Source organism: Grus americana, chromosome 23, assembly GCF_028858705.1.
Source record: "Grus americana isolate bGruAme1 chromosome 23, bGruAme1.mat, whole genome shotgun sequence".
In the NCBI taxonomy this organism is placed as follows: Eukaryota; Metazoa; Chordata; class Aves; order Gruiformes; family Gruidae; genus Grus; species Grus americana.
The window spans coordinates 4,719,829-4,729,972 of record NC_072874.1 but is presented as its reverse complement, the minus strand read 5'-3'; the positions used below and the strand labels follow the sequence as shown (position 1 = coordinate 4,729,972).

Genomic DNA, 10,144 nt, shown 5'->3' with positions numbered 1-10,144 from the left:
CCCCGAAGCACAGCACCATCTTCGGGCACGTGAGCAGAGCCAGATCCTGCTACTCTTCTTTACAAGCACCAAGACTTGCCAGGACAAGGCTGAGGTTGCTGCTGCAGCGGCAGCAAGGTGTTTCTCAGCTTTCCTTTGCTCCCGTCATGCACTGATCGCCTTCACTAAAAACCATTTCCATGGGGTCACCTAGACAGCTGGTGGGACACCCCTCGCTGCAAAGGGCTCGGAGCTGGCGAGGACAGGACCTAAGGGACACCCTCATGGCAGAGAGGACAGAGGTCCAGATGGAGCAGAGAGGTATTGGTAAAGCCATGCCCAAGAATTTTGACAGTGCACTGCCCAATTTACTGTGCAATGACATCAAGCACTTCGCTGGCTGCTTCTTTCAGAAATCTCCCCTCTTCCAGCACTGCTGGTCCCTGTCCCCAGTGTGCACGGAAATCTGACAACTCCCAGCCAAGCTGCAAGGACGTGGAGAAGGCAGGGGAGGGGGGATACCAAAAACCAAACCATGTTGGGACAATCCTCTCATTTTTCTTAAGATATTGTCAACAGGGCTATATAAAAGCCCTCTGCCTCCCATTCTTTGCCCCAGTCTGCTCTGTTTTATGGCACTGGCTTCGCTAGGTTGGGTTTCTTTTTTTTCCTCTGACTTGACTCCTTGCTGGGTAACACTGTATTTGATATTTTTAATCACTCAGCATGCATCAGAGTTTGGCAGCGGAAGAAAGTGAAGTTAAAAGAGAACAGAGATAGTTCGCGTTTGCCAGGGCTGCCTGCCATTGCCACAACCCTTCATCGCTTGTGCTGCGTTTCCCTCTGCTGGAAAGTCACAAGTTGAAGCTGACAAGGTCAATTTAAAAAACAATTTGTTGGCCAGCAGTTATTAACCTTACAGGGTTTGGATCACTTCTTGAAAGAAAAACAAAAGTCCTGAACCCTTCCACCTTTACTGTATAAAGACATTACACATGCATACACACAGATGCGCTTGTATGTGCATATCAATATTACTGATAAACCCTTATAATAAATCTACGTTTGGCTTTGTAAGGCTGGAAGAACCTGGCCACTGCAGCAATATTACAAAAATTTGGACTTTCTTTGCTCAGAAGTTGTGGCAAAACTTTTTGTTTTCTGTGAGAGCTCCACCTTTCTTCCTGAGCAAACCTGTTGTGGGTAACCTGAGCGATTCCCAGAGGGACCGAGCGGACGGACGGCACGGACACAGGGACGCTGTTCCCTGGTTTCTCATCCCACGCCAGGCCCTACCCTGGACCTCGCCGGTGCTTCCAGGTGAGCTGAGGCACAGCAGAGTTCATCTGGTTCCCGTGCTCCTTCCTTACTTCGACTATAAACTTTGCATCACCCCATTGATTCCTTAGAAGGAGGGGAAAAAAAGGTTGATTAACAGTGTTTACAAAACCCTGGAGTCACTTCAAGCCCGCAGTGGGTTGCCTGCCCGGACGTTAGTGTCTGGAATACGGGGTAATTTAAAGATTGCTTTCCAGACGGCTCCGAGATGCAGCGACAAAGCTTTAAATCTGCCTCCAGAGATAAAAAAGGAGAGTCGCTGCTTTCCATCGGCTTTTCCTCAGCACACAGAAGATCAGTCCCAGCAGCCCCGTCCCCCCGGGGTCGCGTTGAACCGGGCAGCGGAACGGGGAGGCGACCGGAGGCCGTGGCAGCAAACCCAGCTACCGGATGCTGGTGGGGAGCAGAGCTTGAACCTTCTCCAGCTCTAGGGGAGGGGGAAAAAGCCCCGCAGGTGCCGAGGCGAGGAGCACCGAGGGTTTAACGGCGGGAGGGCAGGCCCCGGCCCCGGCTGTGAGGAGACACCGGGCCCCGCTCCGGCCGCCTCACGAAGTGGGGGGAAGGCAGCGCCTCCCGCCCGCTGGGGGGCGCCCGAGCGCCGCGGCAGCTCTCCGACAGGAAGTGCGCAAAGCCGGAAGCGGAAGCGTTTACGGTGCGCGATGGCAGCGGCGGTGTCGGCGCTCGGCGGTTTGGGGGTTCCCGATCCCGATGGCGGGGTGAGGCGGCGGCGAGGGGGAAGAAGGGACGGGGGTGGGGGTGGGTGTGGGTGTGTGGTTCCCGTCTCCTCCCCAGTGCCGGTGGCTGAGTGTGGGTTGTTTCAGGGCTCCTCGGGCTCGGAGGACGAGGCGAGGCCTGGCACGGCGGCGGCGGCGGCAGCGCAGAAGCGGGAGGAGCGGCTGCGCAAGTTCCGCGAGCTCCACATGAAGCGGGTACGCGGCGGCGGCCGGAGCGGGGCCGGGGCCGGTTCCTGCCAGCGGGGCCGCTGAGATGCGGGGGAGCAAAGCAGAAGGGGCGGCGGGGGTTGCCCGGCCCAGCTCGGGCGCAGACCGGCCGCGCCCCGGTGGTCCCGGGGAGGTTGTGCCGCCGGTTCGCTGCTCCCACCGCATCAGCGATTCCCCGTCCTGTCTGACCCCGATCCGGCACATACAGGAGATGGTTTCTTTAGCCCTTCACTAAATGCAGCGGTTTATGTGGCAGGATCGGGAACCAGTGGCCCCAGCCCCCTCCCGGGACCGTCACCCATGGTTTGGGGGTTTGTTTTTCTTGTGTTACCACGTGTAACGATCTGTTGTGCTCCTAGAATGAGGCTCGCAAGCTGAATCACCAAGAAGTGGTGGAAGAAGATAAAAGACTTAAATTGCCACCAAACTGGGAAGCCAAAAAAGCTCGGCTGGAATGGGAGCTGAGAGTGGAGGAAAAGAAGAAGGTAAACGCACAATTACAGCTGCAGTGAGGCCGAGCCCCCTTTGTGGCAGCTAAACAGCTTTGGGAGCTTATATAGACATTGCCCCCAAAAAATCCATCTCCTAATTAGATTCCTGATTAGATGATTCAGATGATCATCCTGCACTAGAGGCCGAGTGGACTGATCTAGGTAGTTATAACCAGGATTGATGCTTGGGCACTATCTTATTGTTGAAACTGAAGTGTTCTTTGTGCTGTGTTAGGAATGTGCGGCGAGAGGAGAAGACTACGAGCGAGTCAAACTGCTGGAGATCAGTGCTGAGGATGCTGAGAGATGGGAAAGGAAAAAGAAGAGGAAGAATCCAGATCTGGGATTTTCAGGTAACGGCAGTACTATGTAGTTGTCTGTGTTGGTTATGAACACCTTTGTTAGTATTTCAGCTGCAAACTAAACTGTGAAATGAAACCCTTCACCTCAACACAGATTCATTTTCTCCCAGATTACGCAGCTGCTCAGCTGCGGCAGTACCAGCGGTTAACGCGGCAGATCAAACCTGACCTGGAGCAGTACGAGAAGCTGAAAGAGCAGTAGTAAGTTTGGTTTCAGTCGTCTCACACCCTCTGTGGTATTTCCACTTTATTAGCAAACACTGAAGACTTGAACTAATCCTTTCAGCCCCATGTTCTCATACACACTGCAATATTAACATGTCTTCTAACAAGATCTTAATTCTGCAATTGCTGCCTCAGTAGGGGCAGTGGTGTCATTGATGTTTGATTCTTCAAACTTGGCATTATAGAGTTTGAAGAAGTATTCGGTCAAGTAAATTTTATTTAAATGCAGGAGTAATCACTTGTTTCTCAGAGTAGGTTTTGGGTTTTTTTAAGCAGCCTGGTGTGGTTTAAGAACAGACCAACAGATGAGAACTTGCCCAGTTTACATTCAGATTTAGTTTCAGTGCTGGGCTCCTGTATCTTTTGTAGGCACATGCCTCTCAAAATAATTAAGAGCGCTTGGTTTTAGCATCAGCATGTTCTCACCTTGGACTCCCACAATTCAATGTGAGTTAAGTGCCTTGAAGTGCTAAACTAAGAATCAAACTGAAGCAATGAAGCCTCAAAGCAATCAATACAGCTGTGTGAACTGCTGCCTGTGTTACTCTTGTCTAGTGGTGAAGCGCTTTATCCCACATCTGACAGTCTCCTCCATGGAACACACGTGCCATCTAAGGAAGGGGTTGATAGAATGGTTGCAGATCTTGAAAAACAGTGAGTAAATACCAAAATAAAACCAAGAAGTGTGTGACACAGAGCAGCTTTGTGTCATTGGGTCTTTAAATGCTGCTGCTTGTCTTACAGGATTGAAAAGCGTGACAAATACAGCCGACGACGTCCTTACAACGATGATGCAGACATCGACTACATCAACGAGAGAAATGCCAAGTTCAACAAGAAGGCCGAGAGGTTCTATGGGAAGTACACAGCCGAGATTAAACAGAACCTGGAGAGAGGAACAGCTGTCTGAACCCTCAGCTCCAGCAGAGCACCTACAACAGCCCTACTGTCTGTTAGAATTTGGTACAGAGATTTTGCAGGCAATTTTAAGAAAAATGCTTTGTAGGCCTCAATATGTAATCTCAACAGTATATTTAATGTAATAGAAATAATTTGCCTCAGTTTCAGCTGTATATAGCTTTTACTTGCAGAAGTAACCAGCTTGTGCAATTTCACATTCTAAATAAACACAAACTCTTAGCACTCAGTTTAGGATAAAGCTGGTTTCATTCTACTAAGTCCCTGAAAAAGCACTTGTTGAGCAAGAAGGTACAAGAACAGGCAGCACCTGCACAGCACAGCTGCCCCCCCCCAAGCAGGTGATCAGATCACGTCCAGCACCAAGTTGCCACAAAATACATAATCATGAGCATGTTTGCGAGCCTGGTCTCAATTTTAGTAAAGTTTCTTAAAAAAAGCTTCCAGACTGCAGGAGTCAAATTCAGTTTATTTTACTAGCAGTTTATTTTTACAAAAAGAGGAGTTGAACTGATGGCTCTAATCCACACAGCAGCCTGTTGACTTGCTTGTAATACCCCTCTACTCAATGAAGAAAAATATCTGGGTAAGTTACTCCAGAGGCCCTGAACTAACCACAGCCTGGGCAGGGACCATTCCAGTGCAGAGTTCCACCTTCAGAACAATGCAGAAATTATCACCAAGTGCAACAGAAGGTAACAGCAGGGTAAGAGAAAGCTAAACCTGGAGATAACCACTTACAGGACACGTCAACTTACTACTCAACACATTGAGAGGCAGTGCAAAACTCAACTTTATTGAAATAAACAGTTACACAATGTAAATCAACTGTTTAAAGTAACAGCTACTGAACTATCATTTAGAAAAAGTTACCCACCTGTAAGTTCTAGTCCATTAAAGCAATACAAAATATTTACAAATATACACAAGATTCCCATCTGCGGCTTCTGGATCACTGTGCTCTACATCTGAAAGAGAAACCTAAGATTCCAAAATTAAGATCTCAGAATAAATACTCAGTATTAACAAGTCTTCAACCTCATCAGAAAGTTTCAGATCTCGCTACTGAAGTAAGCGTAATGCTGCAGTCAGAGATAGCAAGAAAAATATGCTAGCGTGCCCGGAACAGTACGCTTTTAGGTGAGAAGTTTAAAAATGTATTCTTCTCCTTCTTGACAGGAACCCATTGCCCGTACGGACTTCCCTTTCTGTCGTCTTCTCGTCCCAGAGAAATTACCGGTTCCTTAACAACATGGCTTGCTGGCTTCTGTAGTACTGGTTTTGCCATTGTATTCTGCAAAAATAAAATTTTCTTTAAAAATGCTAGAACAAGAAGGAATGTACTAAGACCTGCCAACTTCAGGGCTTTGTAAGATAAAACAAATGGTTTCTTTCCAGCTCACAAGAGACCTGATGCCTACTGAGCAGCAGTGCATATACTTAATTGACACAGGATTCAGGGAAGTTGCTTTTTCCTTAGTTCTGCATTATTAAAATATAACCAAACGTGCAACTTCAAATAAGTTCTGGTGTAAACCAGTTCTGTACTACAGACTCCAAAGTGTATGCCAGATGTTCAACATTATTAGGTGCTGAAAGGTAAACATCCATTTTGAACACACTGCTGTAGTGTTTACAGTGCTCTACTGCTGAAGTACTGATCTAACCCCTCCAGGAAAGTCACTACCAAACCATTAATTACCATGAGGATCTTTAATTTGGCAACCAGCACTGGGAATAACCTAATGCAGGGGGTGATTAATTACTGGAATTCCCCCTTGGGAAATGACACTTACATTAGGACTGAAAGAAATGCTTCTCTGTAGGGTCACTCGCTCCAGTCCACTCTTGGTTATGTCTTCTGCTGTTCTGCTGGGTTGCTAGAGAAGAGCACACACAGCTTTAGCAGGAGGATGCATTACTCCATGCTAGTTAACACAGTTACTACAATGTATGAACTTTCTGGTAGAGTTGTTTCAGATATTTACATCAAAAGTAGCTGTAAGCTACTAAATATGCAAACAGATCAATGCTGAGCTCAATTTGAAAAGCATTCAGTTTTTTTTACCAATGTCATTGGGCCAATTCACACGTGACCTGATGTCCATGCCCCGGTTACAGCTTTAAAGGATTCAAAGCACGGACTGTGATACAATGAGGTGTAGTGGTAGAACAAGTTGCTTTAAGTTCTGCATGTCCATCCTGCAGAGCTTTGGATAATGACAATAAACTTATCTGCAAGTGATGCAGGCCTCTTCTTCTGTACTCTCTCAACATCTGGAATATATTGCATATATTATGAAAGGGATGCCTGTACCATTTCTCTAATACCCTTAGTAAATTTACTTCCATTTGAAATCGCAGCATCTGATTGATCTAACAGTTATCGCAGTTTTGTATTTACAATGAATCAGGTTACACAGCATAACAGAGCCAAACTAAAATTCAAATTCAGTTTAAGCGGCTCAAGTTTCTCCCTCCCTTAAATGCACAGCAGCTATAGCCCACAAGTCCCTTAATTACCAACAGATTTTCTTCATCATGTCTGGAACCATAGTCATGATTTCTATAAGACAGAAATAAAGTATGTAAAATGCATTGTGTGCTTGGGTATGTAATTTCTGGGAAACAGTTTGTTGCACATGAAAAGCTTTTTAACAGTTAAAAAGGGTAGAAAGATTTAACCTTAAAAACCCCACACTATTCACTAGCTTTGGTAAGGAAACTCCTTGTTTTAGGTCAGAAACACATAAACTAGTCTAAGTAATGGGCAAAAACAACAATTCAAAAGAACAAACTCCATTCATCTCTCCTTCCCAACCTATCACGACTGGAAAGCCTGCACATACTCAGTGGATCCAACACCTCTTAAGAGTCTGTAGTACTTTCAGCTTAACACAAAGTCTACAGTGGTTTCTAGAGTAGTTTTTAGCCTTCTGGTAAATTTGAAGTTTTTGTTCAAGGGTTTGAACTCATAATCACAAAGTCCACAGTTGAAAACTGTAACGCATCCATGCAGACAACAAGTTTTAACAAGTGTTTACCTTTTCATTGAGAATACTCCAGTTCATACTTACCTCAGCTGACTCTCCAGCATCTTCATGCTCTTGTTTTTCCTTTTTAATCTCTTTGGAAGGAGTAACAATCTTCAAGCTTGCTGGCAAGACTATGTTATCTGTTCCCAGAGCTTTTGCAGCATTAGCTTTTGCAATTTCCAGGAGTTCCCTCTTGTCTACAAGAGGAAGAAAAAAAGTCATTCTTTTATGTTTAAATCAACATTACCTACTCATCCAAGCCTAAAAACTGCAGGCTTACTATCCCTCCACCTACATAAGCATCAACTGTGATGACTTTTTAACAGAAGAGACAGTTTTATCAGTTGAGAAATTTAGCTTCAGTTGAAGTGCAAAGAACATGCTCTGAACTACTTTCTTTTAATACATTTTTCATAACCACACAGAGTTTTTCCTCCACATTGCTATTATCAGTTATGCTCTATAAAGCAATTGAACAGATGAGAATTTGACTGGTTAAAATAAATACAAATTGTATGCTTTGAGGTTCTCACACAATGGAAGTCTCAAAAAAAGTACCTTTTTCACTCAAATGGAGAGGTGACCTACTCCGAGATCTTGTTCGTGACCTGCTTCTCCAGCTCCTGTAAGCCTCAGGATATACTGTTCGCCCAAATCCATAATATCTTCGGCCTCTTGAACGCGATCTGCTTCTCGAATAGGACCTTCTGTAGTATGATCTTCCACGAGACCATGACCTACTGCGTGACCTATACCTTGGAGGAAAGCGGTGGTACCTCCTGTAGTGGTATCTTCCCCGGTACCTCGTGTACCCACGTGATCTGGACCGGCTTCTGGAATATGAGCGAGAGTACCTTCTGTACCTTCGGGAACCATTTCTTCTAGCCCATGACCTTGACCTGGATCGGCTCCAACTCCTGCAGGAAGCTGAAGAGGAACTATTTGAACTGGACCGTGAACTGCAAGAGGATCTGCTAGATGACCTTGTTGACGACCTATCACAACTCCTCTTGGATCTCAAAGACAACTCTCTTTTCTTTGGTGAGCTGAGGGTTAAGTCATCCATGAAGTCTGTCATATCCTCGGTTTTCCTAACCACCATTTTCTCCATGCAGGTACTGTCAGAAGCTGGTTCTGTTCTTATTGTCGTTCTGTAATACCCAGTCTCTGTTCCTGTTATGGGTGGGGAGGGGGAAAGCTAGTCATTTACACACCACAAGTCATTTATACAGCAACAACAAACATTATGACACACAGGCAAAAAGTTCCAAGAATAATTAAACACACCAACAATTCTCATCCAGTTTATCAGCATGTTTTGCACATGACAATTTAAAGTTTCATCATTTCCTCTCCTGTAGTCAGTCTTCTATATGAAATAAAAAAAACCCTTCATTTTCAACCACAAGTAGTTCTGGGTAAAATTTTGAAGAGAGGTTTATTTGTGTGGGTTTTAAGCTTAATATCTTTTGTTTGGTGGGTAAGCAGACACCTTTTGTGAAAAGGATACAAGTTAATACCTCCTCCCAACAGAATTTTCAAGGCATTTTCTCTTCAATCTCTTCTAAAGGCAACCTATTGCATCTACAATGCAAAATAACTATTTACCTTCCAGATCAGTACAAATTCAATACTTCTGTACTTCTATGGAGGTTGTTTTCCTCCAACAGGGGAAGAAAAACATAACTTCAAGGCACAAAGCAGCCACTTCAAGATCTCCACCATATCACATTACAAAACTATCTGCACAAAGCTCCACACATCCCAGCAGCGTATGTAGCAAGCTGCTATTAAAAACATTCTACATAACTAGCGAAAGATACAGCTAATGAGTCACTGGGTATGACTTGTAAAGGCTGTAACATTTGTTAAGGTGATATATTAATAATTAAAACGACCATCCCGTTTTAGTGGCAGCTGTTTTATACCTACAAAAGTTACTGTATTCTAGGGTGTAACTATCACCGGTTCTTAAACCCTGAGTTATGTCACCACTTCACAGTTTAAGGAAGCTTGCTTTAAAATAAAACTTCTACTCAGTGCTCATCGCAAACCGAGGTTACCCAGTCTATCTTAAACCTTACTGAAATCGATCAAGGGCTTTACACAAGTTTGTAAACATTTCCCTTGCTACTACAAAGCTGAAGTTTCTGAACTTCAGCTCCAAACACGAGCCAAGGCCAGCAGTGCTGCACAGGGCACGGCTGAAGCGACGCAAGGGATTAATTCTGATCTCGAACACCGCCCCGCCTCCCATCATAAGCCACCTCCGGATCACCGCACGTACCGAGCACACCCGCCGTCCTCCCACACAACCCGCCTTCACCGGAGAGCCGCGCACGGGCCCCGACCGCACCCACACGGACGGGATTTCGCCTCAGAAGCCGTTCACGGGCACTTACCGCTGGGAGCCGCCGGACACCCCCGGTGCTGGTTCCCGTGAGACACCAGAGCGCTTCTGTAACGAAGAAAAACGTGAATAGCGTGTGTCCCCCCACCCCGCAACGGCGACCCCCCAGCACGTCCAACGGAAAACGAGCAACATCCCCTCAGTGCCCCCAAGAGCCTCCCTGCCCTCCCCGCCTCCGCAGAGCTGCCACCGCGGTGCCCCGCCAACTCACCGGCTCCACGCAGCCGGGCTTCCCCCGCACGGATCCTGCTCCAGTGGCGACGCCTGAGGAGACAGCCCCGCTTCATGAGTCACTCCCATAGCGACCGGCCCAGCTCCCTCCAGCCAGGAAACAAGCGGCGATCAGCCCCGGGAGGACACAGCCCTCACAGCAGCCACCGCCCGCTCCCGCCGCCCAGCAGCGACTGAGGGCGGCCGAGAACCTTCCAGAACTGCCCCTGCCCTT

The 10,144-nt window shown here is 46.6% G+C and overlaps 2 protein-coding genes across 6 annotated transcripts; one reads left to right on the top strand and one right to left on the bottom strand.

Moving 5' to 3' along the window:
• Nucleotides 1–1,923: 1,923 nt before the first annotated feature.
• Nucleotides 1,924–6,850, top strand: SYF2 (SYF2 pre-mRNA splicing factor). The gene is made up of 7 exons (XM_054802095.1): nucleotides 1,924–2,033; nucleotides 2,139–2,246; nucleotides 2,618–2,743; nucleotides 2,985–3,102; nucleotides 3,222–3,312; nucleotides 3,892–3,990; nucleotides 4,081–6,850. Exons 1-7 carry the CDS (start codon nucleotides 1,977–1,979, stop codon nucleotides 4,244–4,246), a joined length of 765 nt encoding a protein of 254 aa, XP_054658070.1. The 5' UTR covers nucleotides 1,924–1,976; the 3' UTR covers nucleotides 4,247–6,850.
• RSRP1 (arginine and serine rich protein 1) lies at nucleotides 5,030–10,139 on the bottom strand. 5 transcript variants are annotated; one of them, XM_054802092.1, is made up of 6 exons: nucleotides 9,911–10,137; nucleotides 9,692–9,747; nucleotides 7,848–8,462; nucleotides 7,332–7,486; nucleotides 6,051–6,134; nucleotides 5,030–5,548 (listed from the first exon to the last, which is right to left on the bottom strand). In XM_054802092.1, the coding sequence occupies exons 1-6, from the start codon at nucleotides 9,997–9,999 to the stop codon at nucleotides 5,366–5,368; spliced, it is 1,182 nt and encodes a 393-aa protein (XP_054658067.1). In that variant the 5' UTR covers nucleotides 10,000–10,137; the 3' UTR covers nucleotides 5,030–5,365. The 5 variants fall into 5 exon arrangements, 3 of the variants coding, with proteins under 3 accessions (XP_054658067.1, XP_054658069.1, XP_054658068.1); XM_054802094.1 differs by lacking the exons at nucleotides 9,692–9,747; nucleotides 9,911–10,137 and adding an exon at nucleotides 8,782–8,824; XR_008573954.1 differs by lacking the exon at nucleotides 5,030–5,548 and having other exon boundaries at nucleotides 6,778–7,486.
• Nucleotides 10,140–10,144: the final 5 nt, after the last annotated feature.